The 20,673-nt window shown below is 39.8% G+C and overlaps 1 protein-coding gene across 4 annotated transcripts in view; it reads left to right on the top strand.

Annotated features, from left to right (window-relative positions):
• Window positions 1-20,673, top strand: part of dym (dymeclin) — a 462,962-nt gene that overhangs the window by 343,398 nt on the left and 98,891 nt on the right. For all 4 annotated transcript variants that reach the window (XM_039759679.1, XM_039759677.1, XM_039759678.1 and 1 more), the window contains one exon: window positions 9,177-9,359. In XM_039759679.1, coding sequence (XP_039615613.1) covers window positions 9,177-9,359 — 183 coding nt within the window. The remainder of the gene's footprint in view (window positions 1-9,176; window positions 9,360-20,673) is intronic.

The following is a 20,673-nucleotide window of genomic DNA, read 5'->3' as shown; positions in this document are numbered from 1 at the left end:
GGTTTAGTTCAAGTGCAGGCTCCGGCTGGGCCACTCAAAGACATTCTCAGAGATGTTCCTAAGCCACTCTCTTGTTTTCTTTGCTTAGTGTCCGTTGTGTTGTTGGAAGTTGAACCATCGGCCCAGTCTGAGGTACACAGTGCTCTGTTGTAGATTTTTGTTAAGGGTATCTCTTTACTTTACGCCATTCAGCTCTCCTTTGACCCTGACTAGCCCCACAGTCCTAACCTTGTACAGGTTGCTGCCACCACAGTGCCTCACCTTTGGAATTTCACTGTGCAGGTGAAAGCAGTGCCTGGCTTTCTGCAGACGTGACACTATTCTTTGTTTCCTCAGACCAGAGAAAGAAGGTTACATTTCTAGTGGCGACAGAGAGCACACTTGCTCCTCACCCACCACGTATTCTAAATTTGCCGTTGCAATTCCACAATTCATACTCATTCAATACAAATGAAAGTATAGATTGGTATACAAAGAAACAGATTTCAAATTTGACCTTATTTGAAATATTTAGTTGTTTTTAAAAGCTTTTAATTCTGATGCTTTCATCAATTTTAATACAAAAGCATATCAAAAACAAGAGGAGAATGTTTTATTTAAGGTCAATATTTACTTTTTAAATATTGGATGGTTTTTCTCATAGTTTGATCCCATTTTTTATAAAATTGAAGACCGTTTATGGTCTTACCTTTATTTGTAAATGAAGTCCATGTGCCTACCCTTCTCCATAAAAATCTCCATCACTTTCTTGTGAAAGGCCTCCTTATTTTCCTTTAGTTTAACAAATCTTAATCTTTCATTTTGGCAGTCATTTGGAACAAAAAGTGCACTTGACTTTCTGATATCGCTCACTTATTGACGGCTGTCCGTAGAAGAACAGCAGCAACAAGCACCTGTTGGGCTCACATGCGCCCCCTTAGGGCGGCACGGTATTGTCTGCCTCACTCACCTTATGTCTTTTCACTGCGGTTTTATGTCTGATTAGGAAGGAAATATGTCACCCACATTCATTAAAGATATTAGCCAGACTGTGGAAAGTCTGTATGTATAGGATGTATAATAAACCTGTCTGCAAACATTATATTGGTGACATACAGAGAGACAGCAGCAGGCACGCGCCAATCACATGCATCAACCCCGTCAGTGTGCGAGGAGAGCACAGTCTGAGATGAGGTGAGGCTCGTCGCTGCCGCACCTCACGTTTCTCCCCTGTATTTGAACATGAAATGCGCCGATTCAGTGATTTTTGACTATAAAAATGATCAAAATTATTGGAATCGTACAGAAAACAAATTTATAGCACAGACCACTGGACATATTTATTTGTATGTTATCATTATTAGTTATTTTTACTTTTCATGAGCCTCACCTGCCTCTCCTGACCACACGTCCTTGATGTGTCTTTTACAAAGGAAAGGCTTACATCTGGTCACCTTTTCTACCAAGGCCTTTCTCCCCTGTTAGTCAGTTTGGCCGGGCAGTCAGCTCTACGAGAAGCAAAGATAGTTCCAAACATTCCAGTGTTGCTGTGATATTCAATGGTTCTGAATGATCCTAAACTGGGCTCATTAAATTTACCCCTCAGCACATATATGATTAAATTCCGTTATATGACTACAACATCTGTTCACTTGTTGTCACTTGATTGCTTGAGTGTTTAACTTCTTCCTCACTAACTGTTACTAGACAACTGGAGCACATGCGTACTAGACGACACACGACCGCAGCAGACAATATCTTTGCAGAGTAATGCAATAATTACTGTGAGATAATGCAATAAAACATTTTGTTTTAAGTAGCAGGAACAAACTTCCGTAGATTTTATAACTTAACTCTTGCAGTTTTTGTGACTTTTTTGAGCAATGGTTGTCTTCATGGGGCATCATCTATAAAGGCTGTCCTTAGGACTAACTGAGCAGTCACTGAAGCACCAATTTACACCGATAATCCTTGTGGCAAGTCAGAAGCACTTGCCCATCTGTTTTTCACTGGAAGGTTTTGTAAATAAAAGGTTGTGCATTTTGTCATTTTTCATGGATTGACACTGTGCCATCTGTTTTTGGTACTGTGGCTCTTCTCATACTTCATAACTAGTGCAGCAAATGCATTTTTACTTTTGTTCAATAGTATATTGATGCTCTTGCATCCTCTCCAATCTATATAAAATCTCACAATCTGGTTTCTTAATTGTTCAGGCAATTTCTTATCACATAGAGCCATGTTGCCTTAGACTCCTCTCAGGGAAAAACTGAGAATGCTGTGGTGTTCATAGATCATTTTATAATGTTGTTCATGCAATTAGCCTAAACTGCACCTCACAGTGGTACTCAGTTTTGTTATATTGATTTTGTACTTTAGGGCCTGTACTTTCAATGTAGTCTATCTAACCAGTTTGATTTAATTATACATAAAATAAAATACCCCATACCTTAAATTAAACATAAAACAATTGTTTCTTAGATGATACACATTTGAATCACTTAATATTTTGTGATATTTTCCACATTTTGTTATGTTACAGCCTTATTCCAAAATGGGTTAAATTAATTTTTTTCCTCATAATTCTACACACGACACCCCATAAAGACAACATGAAAAAAGTTTACTTGAGATTTTTGCAAATTTATTAAAAATAAAAAGGCAGAGAAAGCACATGTACATAAGTATTTACAGCCTTTGCCATGAAGCTCCAAATTGAGCTCAGGTGCATCCTGTGTCCCCTGATCATCCTTGAGATGTTTCTGCAGCTTCATTGGAGTCCACCTGTGGTAAATTCAGTTGACTGGACATGATTTGGAAAGGCACACACCTGTCTATAGAAGGTCCCACAGTTGACAGTTCATGTCAGAGCACAAAGAAAGCATGAAGTCAAAGGAATTGTCTGCAGACAATGGGCTTTATCAGACCCTGCCTCTTGACAGCCCCTCAGCCTTGACTCTTTAAGAAGACAAAAAAAACTCCCAAAAAAACCCTTGTAGGGAAAATAAAATCTTGGGAAAGGCAGTTCAAAGAGAGACCCCTTACCAGGTTGGTTGGACGTGCTGTGGGTGTCAAAAAGAAGGGGTCAATACAATACAGTACAATACACAGAACAGAACAAATCCTCAATACAGTATAAAATTTTAGAAGTATAGAGTAGAATTTAACAGTAGATTATATTACATAATATGATTTGGATTTGTTTAGAGTCCTGGAGACCTCATCCATCAAGCTGCCTCCCCCATTTGGCCATTCCACAGTTGAAATAGCGCTGATCAGATGAAAGGACCCCTCTTTCCCACGATTCCTGCGATCCTTCATCAGGACTGACTTTACCTTAGGCAAGCAAAACAACTTGGCAGGTGGGCCGTGGCACCAAGTGCCACATTTGAGTACAGAGAAGAGAAAAAGAATAGGTGAGGGTTAGTAACAAATTTTAAGTATTGTGTTACTTCTGTAATGACTAACAACAGAGATGCAGTCTGGACAGTTAATCAGCAGCTCTAGTCAGTGTGTGCTAAACTAAAGTAGTGAGTCTTCAGCCTGAGACCAAAGGGGCATCTCTTATAGTAGCAGACAGACATTTCCACAGTTTAGGGGCCCTGTAACTAAAAACTCGACCTCCCACTGTTATTTTATTAATCATTGGAATCATAAGCAGACTGGCATCTTAAGATCTTAATGTGTGCTCTGGTTTGTAAGTCATGATAAGTTCAGACAAGTAAGCCGGACCCTTATATGTTAAAAGGAGGATTTTGAAATCTGCCCTAAACTTAACCAGGAGCCAGTGTAATATATGCAGCTACACATATTCAAGGACTTACTCGTATTCAGTTCTTTGTCTGTGAAATTTTGCACATCCTTGTGACTTTTTGCTTTGTGCTTCAGTTTTTTTGCACCTCTCAGAAATGTACACTTTAGAGGGAACTGGCCTTTGATGAAACCTTCCAGGATCATTGTTGTTGATCTAGCCAGCATCTTTTCTCCAGTGCAACGACAACTGTTTTACATGTCTGGGACGCTAAAAGCTTAAGTCATTCAGTCAGGGTCTCGCATCAGAAGCAGCAGACCTTTAGCTAAAAGTGGGATGCCTTGAGGCTACATCACATTACACGACTTTCCCACTGATTTTCAGTCGCAGACTACTTTTACGTAATCTTATTAAATCAGAGGCAGTCATGGTGCACTAACAATCACCAATCATGATGACTTACCCAGCAGCTCAGACCAACCAGTCTACAAAAAGTTTGATTTTGTCAAAAGTCGTTGGGTGGCCTTGAGTTTGCGAGAGGGATGACAATCAATAAGCGTTCAACTGGAAGTACAATGTATATAATTTTTCTATGAGGAATAAAGAACCACGGGTATTTTGGATTCGACAGACAGTAGAGAGGCTTGCCCATCTGATGTTGAATGTTTACATACCACAACAGAATGGAAATAAGAAAAGAATGATCGATTTAGTCTGAACTCGCCATACCTGTAAAACCTTTGTACAGGCATCGGTTCTGTCAGGTAGCGTGTTTTGGGCAGTCACAGAATAGGTGAGTAGGTGTTACCTTGGAATTGTGAAACTGGGCCGGAAACTTACACAGTCTTCTAATTTCCTTTCAGCTATTCCTTGGTGGATTTTCTGGTTTGTTTAGATCTATTGTCATGTTGCAAGGTCCTTTCAGTAGAGCTTCAGTCTTCTGACAGGTGGTCTCACATTATCTTCAAGCACCCTCTGGTACAATGAAGAATTCTTAGTGGATTCTATGATGGTGAGCTGTCCGGCTCCTGATGTAGCAAAGCAGCCTTCATCTCGTAACATTTCAACCATCAGTTGGTGTCAGGTTTTTCTGATCAAATGCTATCTTTGGTTTTCACCAAACATGTCTTATCTTTGCCTTGTCTGTCCAGAGCACATTGTTCCTGAAGTCATGGTCTTTGCCATGTGCAAGTTTAGTCTCTAGCCCCAATGTTGTTTCTGGACAGTAAAGGTTTCCATCCGGCACACTTCCCATGTAGATCGAATTTATGCATCCTAGACAGATAGACATACTTTATTAATCCCAAGGGGAAGTTCACATACTGCAGCAGCATACTGATAAAGAACAAGATTAAATTAAAGAGTGATAGAAATGCAGGTTAAACAGTCTATAATATTGTATAATGTTAACGTTTACCCAGGGTGGAACTGAAGAGTCGCATAATGTGGGTGAGGAACGATCTCCTCAGTCTGTCAGTGCAGCAGGACGGTGACAGCAGTCTGTCGCTGAAGCTGCTCCTCTGTCTGGAGATGATCCTGTTCAGTCGATTCTCCATGATTGACAGGAGTCTGCTCAGCGCCCGTCGCTCTGCCACGGATGTCAAACTGTCCAGCTCCGTGTCTACAATAGAGCCTGCCTTCCTTACCAGTTTGTCCAGGCGTGAGGTGTCCCTCTTCATTATGCTGCCTCCCTAGCACAGCCGCATCTTATTGCAGATGTTGAAGGACGCCAGTCTTCTAATGAAGTATAGTCGGCTCTGTCCTCTCTTACACAGAGCATCACTGTTGGCAGTCCAGTCCAGTTTATCATCCAGCTGCACTCCCAGATATTTATACACTGTAAAAAATACTGCGTTAAAATTACTTAAAAAAAAATAAGGCAACAAATTACAAGCAATATTTTTGAGTATATTTAATATACTGCACTATTGAGTAAACTTAATTTATTAATTAACTCAAATTTACCTAAAATAAATGAGTTTGTTTAAATATAAGTAGTGGCAAAAATGGTTTCATTTTACTCAGATTTTCATTTGAATTAAAGTACTCAAAAAAAGTGAGTATGCAACGCTGGACAGTAATGACTTAACAAATACATGCTAAAAATCCATACATCTTTATTTATTTGAACATACAGAGATAGTCACAACAACGGAGTTATATTTTCAAAGGAAAATTAAATCAAATGTCTGAGGACAATTTTTACTGAATTACTGACATTCAAATGTCAATGAAAATTGTCTTTTCTTTTTTTAAACTTTCTTCAAAAAGTATATCTCAATCAAATAATGTCCCAGGAATGAGTGGTAAACGGGAAGGAAACAGAGAGTGAAAGCGTGAAATCCTGCAGCAGGCACCGCTCTTCAAACACTTCCTGCATTTACGCCAACATGTCCTCTTAAATGAATGGCCGCCTTTTCACTACTTTTCAGTATGCGATAGCGAAAATCCTGAAATAAAATAGAAAATAGGAAATCAAACATCGCTAAATAAATCACAGTGTTAAAAATGAACCAGAAAATACATGGCCTATGTAGAACACTAATTAAATAAGAGGTCAAATAATACCGTGACGGTTAGGCAAACGTCTTTATATGTTGTTTACAGGTCGTAGTTTAGGACAAACGCCATAGCGTTCTCAAACTTATCTCAGAGTGTTATTTTCTTTTTCTGTGTAAAATAAAAGTTTTAAACGATAAAAAAAAACACATATGAACATGCGTAACTATCCGAGAAATGCACTTGCTTTTTAAAGCAAACCAACGAGGTAAGTTGTTAGAAAGACGCTACCTTGCCCGCCATGTTTCCCACATGAAGGGAAAGTTTTCATGAAAACAACAAATGCTTACATCTGTAACTATATGAGATGAAATACTAGCTATTTATTACGGAATTAATATGCTTTATACTTAAACATTCGTAGTAAAATAGCTCTTATTATGGATAAGCATTACAGCTGAATGCGTTGTTGTAAAGACCAAGAAATCGATGTGAGAGGAAGTGCCCTGTCATTAAATTTAACTTAACTTAAATGTGTTCAATTCACAGTATATTTTTTTACTTAGAATAATTTATAAAAAATGTTTACATTTTAAGAAAAATAATAAGTTAACATTATTCTTAATTTTTTTTATTGAATTAGAATTAATATAATCAAGAAAAAGGGTAAAACCCATTTTTATTAATCAAGGTAATGATTATTTTGCGTATAGTTAGCTATTTTTTATTATTATTTTTCACACATGCAAGATTTATTTTTTACAGTGTAGGTCTGCACCCTCTGCACACAGTCTCCTCCGATGATCACGGGGTCCATGAGGGGCCTGGGCCTCCTAAAATCCACCACCAGCTCCTTGGTTTTGCTGGTGTTCGGGTGTAGGTGGTCTGAGTCGCACCATTTAACAAAGTCCTGACAGTAATGAATTTTCTATATAATATTTAAGACAAATCAATGTACAAAATTAAATTTCACAATGTTTGGCACTTTTATTTGGTTTTCCACAACTTCTGAAAGTTAAGTAAAATTCACAATTATCTCCAGTGCTCTTTCTAAGTGTGACTACATTGACTGTGCCTATGCTGCCTGGTGGGGGTGAAAGTGAGGATCAGAAAGAGAAAAGTTTAGAACAGGTAGTGCCAGGGCTACTGTTGGCATATGGTTTGGTTCACCATGGGATGACAGTCAGATAACTAAACTAACTAAGCATTAACATGACACCAGAAGTCAGATGTTCACGCAGCGTTAATCTTTGTTCATTCATTTAATGTTACTGTTGCAAGTAGGAATAGAAACAGCAGCTTCTGTATGGAGAGATTCTAATGGATGGGGTCCTAAGTTATGAAGTGTTACTTATATAATAATGAAGCAATAAAAATAAAATAAATACAGTGCATAACTTGATAGTTGTGTAAATGATCCAATCACATTCAGTGTTGGAAATGATGACCTTCGTCTTGCAAACACAGATCGACACGGTGCTCCATATTGGCAAAGGTATAAGCAAGCATTGCAGAGGTAATGGCAGCAATTTGCAGTTCAGTGTTTCACTGTCATTTTTCCAGTGTACGAGGCTTGTTCTTGTACACTTTTCCTTTCAGTGCTCCCCAAAGGAAGAAATCCAGAGGTGACAGGTCCAGGGAAACAAGGTGGCCATAGTCCATTTGAAATGACTTGATTGCCAAAAAATATGATTCGATTTGTGCCATGCTGTGAGCTGATGTGTGACAGGTTGCCCCATCTTACTGGAAATAACCTTCACTGATCTAACAGTCATCCAGTTCATTCAAAAATAAGTCAAAAATGTTCCTCTGCTCAATCATGTATGCCATCCTTCCCTGTACTGAATTTAGAGGGGAACTGCCAATGCATTAACTACGTGTACACAGGAGCTCGCTGTAGGCACCAGTCCAGCAGACTAACGGTGATGTTCTGCTGCCTGCCGACAATCTCGACAGAGGATCGCCATGCCTCACTCGTTTGTACATTTATCCAAGAATACTTTATTTCGTTTGGGTTGCTTCATTATTAAAATAGTAATACATCATAACTCAGGGCCCTACCCATTAGAATCACCCCATAGTTTTCTTTTGTGTAAACCATTCAATGTTCTTGTATCTGAACCTTGTCCAGCATTGGTCTTCATATATGCCTATTCCATCAAAAAGTTTGTTACCTCCATTCTCCAATAAAACAAAGTTGAAAGTTTTCTAGGCCATCACTACAAACCACATGGCGTAAATAAGATATAAAAAGAATATAATTTTTGGGTAGCGTATTCTTTTAATATTTGACGCATGTATTTCTAACTGTGTGTTTAATCATGTGTTTCTATTTGTTGGCAATCACAAGGAATCTTCCAGAATTTCAATTTGAAATTTTTAATTGAGAATGCAATGTATGAGTTATGAGAATGCAATGTATGAGTTATAAAAAAGCAATAAACAAAAATTATGTACTCAGTCACCTAGTTTTCTTAAATGTCTTTTTATCTGGTCCTGCAGGTAGGAAACCAAGTTAGTTATCCATCCATCCATTTTCTAACCCGCTGAATCCGAATACAGGTCCAGGGGGGTCTGCTGGAGCCAATCCCAGCCAACACAGGGCACAAGGCAGGAACCAATCCTGGGCAGGGTGCCAACCCACCAGGACACACACAAACACACCCACACCCACACACCAAGCACACACTTTTAGAATCACCAATCCACCTAACCTGCATGTCTTTGGATTGTGGAGGAAACCGGGCGCCGGAGGAAACCCGCGCGAACACGGGGAGAACATTCATAGGGAAGACCCAGGAGCGAACCGGGTTTAACTGGGCAGCGCTGAATTAGTTATATTCTTCATATTTTGGGCTGAATTGCCTGTTCCTAACAAAAGCTTTTTGTTTATTGTCTTTGTGAATCACTTCTCTCATTTCCTTTGTTTTTACTTTTGTTCCAACAGGCCCAGGATTTAAATGTAATTGAGGAAGTGATCCGCATGATGTTGGAAATCATCAATTCCTGTTTAACCAGCTCTCTACATCACAACCCCAACCTGGTTTATGCCCTTCTCTATAAACGTGAACTATTTGAGCAGTTCAGAACCCATCCTTCCTTTCAAGATATCATGCAGAATTTGGATATGGTAAGTAACGTGTTTACACAAAACATTAATAAGCCTTATTTTAGATAGGTACATTACAGAAAAAATCAAACAATATTACAGTTTGTAATTATGAGAATTTGTTAATAGAAATGAACTGTTAACACCTATAGTCTATCTTCTTCTTCTTCTTCTTCTTTTGGCTGCTCCCGTTAGGGGTCGCCACCGCAGATCATCTTCTTCCATATCTTCCTGTCCTCGTCATCTTGTTCTGTTACACTCATCACCTGCATGTCCTCTCTCACCACATCCATAAACTTTCTCTTAGGCCTTCCTCTTCTCCTCCTGCCTGACAGCTCTATCTATCCTTAGCATCCTTCTCCCAATATACTCATCATCTCTCCTCTGCACATGTCCATACCAACGCAATCTCACTTCTCTGACTTTGTCTCCCAACCTCCCCACCTGAGCAGACCCTCTAATGTCCTCATTTCTAATCCTGTTCATCCTCGTCACGCCCAATGCAAATCTTAGCATCTTTAACTCTGCCACCTCCAGCTCTGTCTCCTGCTTTCTGGTCAGTGCCACCGTCTCCAACCCATATACCATAGCTGGTCTCACTACCGTCCTGTAGACCCTCCCTGTCACTCTTACTGATGCCCGTCTGTCACAAATCACTCCTGACACTCTTCTCCACCCTGCCTGCACTCTCTTCTTCACTTCTCTTCCACAATCCTCATTACTCTGTACTGTTGATCCCAATTATTTAAACTCATCCAGCTCTACTCCCTGCATCCTCACCATTCCTCTGAACTTCATCTCATTCAAACACATTTATTCTCTCTTGTTCCTACTGACCTTCATTCCTCTCCTCTCTAGAGCAGACCTCCACTTCTCCAGGGTCTCCTCAACCCGCTCCCTACTATCACTAAAGATCTATAGTTTATAAAAATATACTTTAATATAGGAGGGCGGCACGGTGGCGCAGTGGTAGCGCTGCTGCCTCAATTAGGAGACCCGGGTTCGCTTCCCGGGTCCTCCCTGCGTGGAGTTTGCATGTTCTCCCTGTGTCTGCGTGGGTTTCCTCCCACAGTCCAAAGACATGCAGGTTAGGTGGATTGGCGATTCTAAATTGGCCCTGGTGTGTGTTTGTGTGTGTCCTGCGGTGGGTTGGCACCCTGCCCGGGATTGGTTCCTGCCTTGTGCCCTGTGTTCGCTGGGATTGGCTCCAGCAGATCCCCATGACCCTGTGTTCGGATTCAGCGGGTTGGAAAATGGATGGATGGATACTTTAAAAAAGGACATAAATAGAATTCACTCGAGCGCCATATGTGCAAAGCATACAATTATTCAACTCAAAATTATATATCGAGCACATCTGTCTCACCTAAAACTTTCCAAAATGTTTCCAGGGCAGGATCCAACCTGCGAACGCTGCAATCCAGCCTCACTGGGTCACATGTTCTGGGCCTGCACCAAACTAACATCATTCTGGACCAAAATTTTTAATTACCTCTCAGACAGCCTTGGTCTCACAATCCCTCCTAACCCATTAACATCTGTGTCTGGTGTTCTTCCAGATGGGTTTAAAGCGGAGAAAGACAAACAAACTGCGATTGCATTCACTACACTCTTGGCACACAGATTTATTCTGCTAAACTGGAAGAACCCAAACTCTCCTCTCTTAAGTCAGTGGGAAACTGATGTGTTATACTATTTGAAATTGGAAAAAATCAAATACTCAGTTAGAGGATCTGTACAGATTTTTTTCAAAACATGGCAGGATCTAATCAGTAATATTTTAGAATAAGGTCTTAAAGCACAGAGGAAGCAATTATTTCTGTATTTCTTTTTCTTCTCCATTCATGTCTATTGACTTATCAAACTTATCAATTTAGGTAAGTTTACAATCCTTAAATTCTACTCCGTTTGCCTTGCTCTCTCTCTCAGGGGTGGGGGTCGACTTGTTCCTAATTCTACTTTTTGTAAAAATTGATTGATTTGTATGGAATGATTGCAATAAAATTAATAAAATTAAAAATATATATATATAGGACATAAGTATTCTCTGCATCTGGTTATGCAGGAGCTTAAAAATAGTGTAAAAAGTTTTTTAAAGGGATAAAGGAAAAGAAATTGGTATTGGAATCATCAGATTGAGTAATATGAAATTGGTGATTGGTATCGGCCTTATAAAACCCGATCAGAGCATCTCTACAGCCCATTTCAATTCAATTCAGGTAAACCTTTGGTTTCAGGCTTGGCTGAATGCCTGTTGTTCGTGAAGCCTAATATATTTGTGGTTTACATTATTTCAGATAATTTAGTAAATATTTACCATTTGCAGAAGAGAAAAAGGATTATTGTCTTCAGTGAGGATAAAGAAAACTCTCCTATGACTTTAAGAGGTTTTGCCTCATTATGACAGAAGGCAGGTGGTGGGGGGAATTAAATTGGGTTTTGCTCCGTTTATGGCCCTAACCCATCTCAACCTAAATTCTTCTTATGCATAATTGTCTGAATCCTGAAATTAAAAGATTTTAAGATTATTTTTGATATGGATGCTAACATGTTTATGAGTACCCTTCTTAACAGATTCCCAGTTTTCCAGCCTGTTTCCCTTTCAACCCATTCACTGAGCAAACTTATTTCAAACTTGAAGCAGATTGATTTCTCCTATTTTACCCCTTGCTGTTGCACTCAGGCTAGACTGGACTATGTCAACAACAACAACAACATTTATTTATATAGCACATTTTCATACAAAAAAATGTAGCTCATAGTGCTTTACAAAATGAAGAATAGAAAAATAGAAGACACAATAAAAAATCAAAATAAGTCAACATTAATTAACATCGAATAAGAGTAAGGTCCGATGGCCAGGGTGGACAAAAAAAACAAAAAACAACTCCAGACAGCTGGAGAAAAAAAATAAAATCTGCAGGGATTCCAGACCAAGAGACCACCCAGTCCCCTCTCTCTGTTTTATTACTTTGTTGCTTGGGAGGGCTTATATTAGTGATTAGTGACCTGGGCATATAATGCTTCCACCCATTGCCCATGTGTACTTATAAAGTTTAAACCAATGTGAATATTTTAAGCACTTTCCCCTGTTGCCACAGTGTTTGCATTATAAAATAAGAAATGGACCTTCTTCACACAAATGTAAGCACACAGCTTCCATAGCTTCTAGCAGTGTTTCCTTAGGAAAGCAGACAGCTTAATGAGACTTTAGAGGTGGTAACAAGGAAAGAACCTTGTTTAGTTAGTTTCAGTTGAGATTTATCAGATTTTCACAATTTCGCAAAGGCAGAACTTGGACTGTGTAGGTTTTCTTCATTATATCTTGAATTATTTTAAGGTGGGATCCTTTAACTCGAGGAATTACTGTCAAGCACTGAATTGTACAGGGTGCGGCAGAAATAACTCCCACATTTCAAAGGGGGATTGAAAAAAAATGCTACGAGGTATCACCAAAAACATTTTATTTCCCAAATGTAGATATAAAAAAGTTTTTTTTACTTTATTTTAAAAATTATATCGTCCAAGTGGTGGCCTTGGCAACTGATACACAATGTGGAGCTGTTCTTGGAAGTTTTCCATCCCTCTCACTCACTAGCATGTCGGGGAAATTCCTTCAATTTCTTCTTGAATAGCCTCCTTTAGTTGGTCCAAGGACCGAGGACGATGTTTGAAAACCTCCTGTTGCCCTTACTCTTTGAACCCACAGCAAAATTGTTTTCCAGTCTGGAACTTTTTCATTAGCACGTAAACCGAACCGCGTGCGAAACACTCTCTGCGTCGCAGCTACAGATTCGCCATTTTTGAAAAAAGCCTCCACTACAAAGCCTCGATGCTCACCCGACCACGGTATGGTGACAACTGAAAACTTTATTATGTACCGTACCTAACGGAACGGACCGTACCCCTCTACCTGCTTTGGGGACCCCACAGTGATTTTTCGAAATGTGGGAGTTATTTCTGCTGCACCCTGTATCAGACCAGACCTGGGCATTGTTACTTGTACGGCCCGTAAGCTGAATGCGGCCAATGGTCTGGTTTTGTCTGGACCTTGGAAGGTGTGGAGAGCAAGTATTTGCGTGGGCGTGTCAGTCTGCACCACAGCTAGAAATGACTTTGCAGATGGAGAGGTATGCAAAACTGCAGAATGGGATATAAAAGGAGGGAAACTGAATTTTTACATAAGTTGCCTGACAGTGGACTGGTGGAGTCCAAACTCTTTAGAAATAAAATTGTCATATTTTTCCAGCCTTCTAGGCATCAATGACTGGTTTTTCCTGAGGTTCTCAGAAATCTTCTTTCATCAAGACTTACAAGACAAACTCCCACAATCCTGTGTGGTGTCAATCAGACTTTAATAGAGGAAGGCCTGGGTTTATGTACTGTACTGGGGCGGAGTGGTGGCTCTGAGACTAAGGATCTGTGCTGGTATCCAGAAGGTTGCCAATTCGATTCCCCATCACTGCTGGGCCCTTGAGCCAGACCCTTAACCTGTAATTGCTCCAGGGGTGCTGTACAATGGCTGACCCTGCGCTCTCACCGCAAGGGGTATGCAAAAACTAACAAATTCCTAATACAAGAAATTGTATAAGGTGAAATAAAGAACAAAAAAATAAATAAATAAGGCCTCCCACACACACACACACACAGACACACTCACACTCCCCTTATTGTCATCCCATTGACTGAAACGCCTGACTTCAAACGAAACTGATAATCCTAGAGGTCCGCTTACTTTTGCACACACTGATTTGTAACTCTGGATCATTTTCTTCAATAAGCACATGAACAAATATACATTACCTGTATCATGTGATTAGTTTGGTTCTCTTTATTTAGTTTTAGGACTTAGGTTAAAAAAAAACCTCTTACCACAATTTAGATCATATCAATGCAGAAATAGAGAAAATTCTAAAGGATTCACAAACTTTCTAGCACCACTACACGTGTTACACTTTTGAATTTCTCCGTGGGATTAATAAAGTGTATCTAATGTTCTATTTTAAGAATGTGCAGAGGCTGTATGTGAACATTTTAACTTTAACTTGGAAAAAAAAGGAGCTTAGGCTAAAAAAACAAAGACAAGCCTCTATCATACAACATCTTTAATCCTCTGTCAGACACTTGACTGTGCAAAGATAAGGAGGGAGAAGCTAGAAAAATAAAGCAACATCAACTATGGTAAGCCATAATATAGAAGTGCTTCACGCAGACACACATTTCCTGTGAGAAATGACATTAATGTCACTTTATTAAGTGCTTTGGTACAAGGATGTGTCTGACACAAATATAGAGTACCTTGAAAAAGTATTTCACATAAATGATTATCTGGGATTTTGATTGGTTTGACTGGAAAATATTTTTGTGTAAGTCAAACACTCTTTTTCACAGTGCTGCCCAAGAAAGAAAGTAAGTTTATAAACCACTAAAAAAAATTACAAAAACCAAAATGGCCACAAGTTTGTAAGTACGTATCCCCCGACCCTCGGTACTTGGATTAGTCTTCTTTTTAATTTTGTAGAATACAATAGTAAGCCTGATCTGCCTGTTACTCATTGCAGGATGACTCAAGCTGTGCCGGGTTTGTTGGGGTGCAGCAGACTGCAGCAATTTTTAGGCTTCAACCTAAATGTTTGATGTGGTTAAAGTCAGGGTTCAATTTTCTTCATTTGAAGCCACTTCATCATCACTGCATTGTCATTGTCTTGTTAAGAGACAAACTTCTTCCCCAGTTTAAGCTTTCAGAGGGCAACAGGATTCCCTCCACGATTTTTCCTGTGTTGTGTATTATTCTTCCTTCATCACTCTTGACCAGATTTCCCATCCCTGCTGCTGACAAACCTCCCCTCAACATGAAGCGGCCACCACTACATTGTATAATGGGGATAGGGTCACAAGTACTAATGTGTAGTGTTAGATTTATGCCACACGTATCATTTTATGTTCAAGTCAAAACCTTCCACTTTAGTCTGATCAGATGAAAAAAACGTACCTGCACGTCTTTGCAGATCAACTTCTTTATGGACAAGGACATTTTTTTTTCTTTTCAGCTAGGTCTTCTTCCTTTCCACTCTTCTACAAAAGCCTTTTTTGTCTTTGAGAATATTGTCCACTCCAGTCATCCATAATGACTTCTGTAAAAAAAAAGGGAAAGCTCAGTTATAGGACACTCTCTGGACCCATCCATCCATTATCCATCCCGCTATATCCTAACTACAGGGTCTTGGGGGTCTTCTGGAGCCAACACAGGGCGCAAGGCATGAACAAATCCCAGGCAGGGCGCCAACCCACCGCAGGGCACGCACACACACCAAGCACACACTAGGGACAATTTAGAATCGCCAATGCACCTAACCTGCATGTCTTTGGACTGTGAGAGGAAACCCACGCAGACACGGGGAGGACATGCAAACGTCACACAGGGAGGACCCGGGAAGCGAACCCGGGTCTCCTGACTGCGAGGCACTCTCTGGACCCCCTAGAGGTAATTAAAAAAAAACTGAGTGCCATTATGAACAATGTTGCACATCCTCTCTCTTAACACACTAACACTGAGGACTTTCAGACAGCAAATTATTCAGCAGATGTGTCCCAAGAAATGCGACTGGGGGTCCGTTATACCAAAAAGGCAATATGACTGTATATACCTCACTAGGATTGTGACAGCCAAGTCAGAACTTTTTTTTAATGTTCTTGCGTTATAGTCATTTCAATGTGTGTTTATATTTATTTATTTACTTACTTACTTATGTATGTATTTATTTATTTAAAGAGCTTCTGTAAAAAGCCAAGTTTTGCACCTCGGGTCAAATACTCAGCCACACAGACCACTGATGTGACATTTGCCTTTCTGACAAGTGCCGTTGTTGTTTAGAGGGGCACCCTGATCTAGACATTGTGGCGATAGTTTCATTTTCTTTCTCGGTTTTGTGTGGTGGACTGCACTGAGCTCTGTTCTGCACCACTCAGGTGGTCTTTTACCTTTCCCCACTTCTGTGTTCCTCAGCGACTCTATCCCTGACTTGTTGTGAATGCTTATTTTGGTTTGCTTTGTGGAGAATCTCTACTGTATTGTTGGATTTCAGCAAGAGACTGTAATAATGATCCTCATAAATTAACAGGTGATCTACCATTGTGGAGGCCATCAACAAACTGCAGAAGCTGGTCATGTGGTCAGTGTTATAATAATAATTTTTATTTATGTAGCGCATTTCATACACTCAAGGACACTTTACAATTCAATACACACATGTCTACAAGACAGTAAAAGTTACATACAAGAAAAAGAATAATACTCATTGAAAAGATGTGTTTCTAACAGGAGTTTGAACTTAATAATAGATTTGTCCTCGCTAAGGCTGAGAGGGAGAGAATTCCAAATTTTAGGGGCTATCACTCTGAAAGCTCTGCCACCCATTGTTCCTAACCTGGATTTAGATACAGTGAGCAGCTTAGCATCCAATGATCTTAATACACGGGTGGGAGTGTAAGGGAGCAGCAACTCCAACAGATAATGAGGGGCTAAACCATTTTATATTTGATTCTTGAAGAAACTGGTAACCAGCTATCCTGGAATTTGCAACAAAGGGGAAGAATCCTTATTAAATTTCTTTTTAGCAAATTCCTGAAAGGCTTTTCAGTGATTTTTTTTTTTTTTTAGTCTGGGCCACTATGATATGTTGTAAGCTTAAAATCTGAGACAATAAATTGTGCAGATATCTATTTTTGGGGTGCTGAATACTTTTTTGAGGTTCTGTATGTGTTTTGTTTCCCTCCTCTGTCACTTATCGTACTTTTTGGTAAGTTTCCCCATCACTGATCAAACACTGGCAGCAGCTGTAACCCTGTCATTGTCACATTTTCTATTTCCTGCACTCATTGTCTGTTTTTTTGGTCATGATGTTTTTAATTAATGTTTCAGTGATGCCTGTTAGCATTTTTCTTTATAACGAATTATGTGTGCTTTTTTTACCTTTTATTTTATTTATTTTTTTTTTTCCTTCACACAATGTTGCATTATCTAGCATCTGGAAATGACTAGGTAACATCACCAGACCACTCTGTTCTTGAGAGAACACCAGATAAAAGATTACTTCCTGTGTGGTTGAGTCTTTTAAGCTAGCAAGCTATCCAGTTGTAATAAAGATTGGTAAATAGGACTGGGTATCTATCAGCACTGATGTCCTGATTTAATTTCAATTCATAATGCCCCGATTTGATTCAATATCGATTTTATCTTGATTGAATTAGGGTGCACTGATATATTACCCTCGAAAAAGTGATATTTTGTTTCAGGGATTACTTAACCATGCATGAGAACATTAATATAATGTGACAAATTTCAGTGACACTTTATGTGAAGGATGTCTACATAGTGACTTCACATATGCATAAGCATGGAACGACATTTAAGAAGACATGCTTGATTAGTAATGAACAGTTAACAGCAGCCTTTGAAAATGTGGAACAAAATATCATTGCTCTGTTAAAAAAAAAAAAAGCGTTTTCACATCAATGCACTCCTTCAAAATTCACCATAATTTAATATATGTATTGCTTAGTATTGCCACATCAGAGCCCACACATATTATATAGGGCTCCTTGTTTTAATGCAATTCAATGGCATCTACTTTATAAAATACTAGCAGACCACGTGCGCTTCGCTGCAGTCGCTGTAGTTGGAATAATTATGTATCTACATGCGACTTATAGAGCTTCTTTATATACAACATTTTTGGTTTGTCCTCCTGGAGCCAAAATAGATAAATTTTGTCTCTCGGATCCCAACTCTTCTTTATATAAATCTGTAAAGGAGAGAGGACTAAACACTAAGGAAAAAGAACGGTAAGACCGCGTCAGCTGCGGAGCTCAGCTCGGAGCGAAATGAAGTGAGTGAAATGAAGTGAATGGGAGGGGAGATGATGACGTGACTCCCCACCCGCCCTAACTCTCCATCCCCACACAAACACAGTTTCTCGGATCCCAACTCTCCTTTATATGTATAGATTTATATCATCTTGCGAATAATATTATTATAACACTAGCGACTGGGAGTCCGATCGAATCGGGCTACAAATTCTACATTTGTGAAATCCATACTTTCTCTACAAATAATTATTTGTTTTTTTAAGTCCTTGAAATGATTTTGTTATCATGGCACTGATTTGTGCTTAAAATAGACCTTTTCGGCCGATGTAATGAAGAGCTTCCTGTTTAAATGGGGATGCGAGACGTGAACTCAGCTCTTCGGCGCATTTTCAAAACAAACTGTATTTTACGACTGTAATCAGAGTCGGAGTAATAATTATGTTGTCGTGGTCATTTTAGATCTGAGATCGGCTAAAATTTAAACAATGACCATTGTTAATACCGAGCCGTCATTACTGAGTTTGCCAATAGATGTCAGAAGGAAGGATGCCAAAACCGAACTGCCCAAAGATAGATTTCAACATACCAAGCAAATGACGATGCGTTCTAAATTACTTACGGTTCCGGAGCTGTTGAAGGGTTTAAGTCAGTCGACGATGTTAGTTCTGGAAAGCACGCCCCACCAAAGCAACATTCCAAAAACCAACTGAACTTACTGTTATCTGCTCGAACCAACACCGACTTACTATACTCGGCCGTCCAGCGGCGTCACTGAAGCATTCGAACATTCTTAGCCAGTCATGCAATACTGCGTCCGTGTTTGCCACATTATGTTCTAACTACAGAGGCAGTGTCCCATTGCATGGTTCTAGCTTGTATTGACACGAACACCATACATACGGATAGTATCAAATTATATATAAGGATAATCTAATATTGCTTCTTAAATAGTGTGGAATATTCGGACCCAGACACAAACAGGCAGACGTAGAATGTCCCAAAACATACGTGTTTCTTTACAGGCTACACCACAGCACACAAAATAATAATAATAACACTCCCTTTTCACTCTCTTTCTCTCTTCTGCCACCTCCAACTCCACCCTCACAAGCTCCGTCCTCTTCCACCCGACTCCGGCTCCCCGAGTTTAATGAGGCGGCCTCCTTTATACAGCACCCAGCAGTACTCCACGTGCTCCCCAATTAACATGCGGCAGCACTTTTGGGTGTGGCAGAAGTGCTGTATACCCCAGTTCCAGAGCTGCCCAGGCGTCCCCTGGCAGTGGCCACGTCGCTCCACAGGGTTGGGCTTCTCAGGTCCATGGCCCCCATGCAATCCAGGGTGGCTGCCCTCTTACGTTCCAGAGAAGATTCTGCCCGCCTCCCAGTCCTTCCCTTCTTACACAGTCCCAGTGGGGCAAGGTCCCTGGATGTCTGTCACAGTAGTAAATATTATTGAATAACCTATTTGTGTGTTATAAATCTCCATGTAGACACCCTTCAGCTTCCTTCAGACACCTTCTGTTAACCAAATTTATTCCCAAATTGGACACTTAAAATAATCTTGAATTAGTCGGATACAGCGGGAAGACTCGTATCTTTCTATAATTCTACAACTAAAAAGATTACAATATGCAAGCTTTCGTGGCAACTCAGGCCCCTTCTTGCTTGAAGAAAGGGCCTGAGTTGCCTCGAAAGCTTGCATATTGTAATTTTTTTAGTTAACCAATAAAAAAAGGGTAATTTTGCTCGACTTTTCTCTACATTCATAATGGCTAACACGGTACAACACCCTAGTACTATAATTCTACAAGTTGCGCATATCTTCAGTTACTCACTTATAGCAGTCATATTAATCAGTCTCAAAAATGTGTCCTGATAGTCCTCAGACAAAAAGGAAACATTTTAAAATGAGGATCTAGAGCTGATGCTTGTTGACAGCGGCATTGAATGCATGCAACATAAAAAAAAGAACCACCACCGGCCATTGTGACTGATAACGCTGCTCTTATGGAGCTACTTCAAGGAACTCTTTTGTATCTCAGGCTGCTCTGAAAGTTCCAACAATTGCCTGCTTCCTTTGCTGGGTGAGGTACATCATAGGGTCTCATATCTTTACAGATAAAAACTTCTATAGATTCTGTCATTTTTTGGGCACGAGGTGAAATAAACGGAAGCTTGGAGCTAAATGCTGTCTCCAGTGTGGATTGTTTAGACTCAATTTGTTTGGATGTTGACTGATTGAACGTTTCTGGGTGATGTCAGGATGAGTGATCTCTCAAATTTGATGTGTTACAGTAATTATTAACTTCTGAGCGGCACGGCTTATGTGTGGCTTTGTTTGAGTCTCCAGCATGTCCACACATCTGATTTAAGTGTCTAAGACACAGATTTCAGATGAAGAAGACACCCACCATTTTATGCTAAGTAGTAAAGTGCTTTTTCAGTTGAAAGCCTTAACAGGCATA

This window comes from Polypterus senegalus, chromosome 7, assembly GCF_016835505.1.
Source record: "Polypterus senegalus isolate Bchr_013 chromosome 7, ASM1683550v1, whole genome shotgun sequence".
NCBI classification, from domain to species: Eukaryota; Metazoa; Chordata; class Cladistia; order Polypteriformes; family Polypteridae; genus Polypterus; species Polypterus senegalus.
Note: the sequence above shows the minus strand (reverse complement) of the source record. Positions and strands in the feature narration are given on the sequence as shown.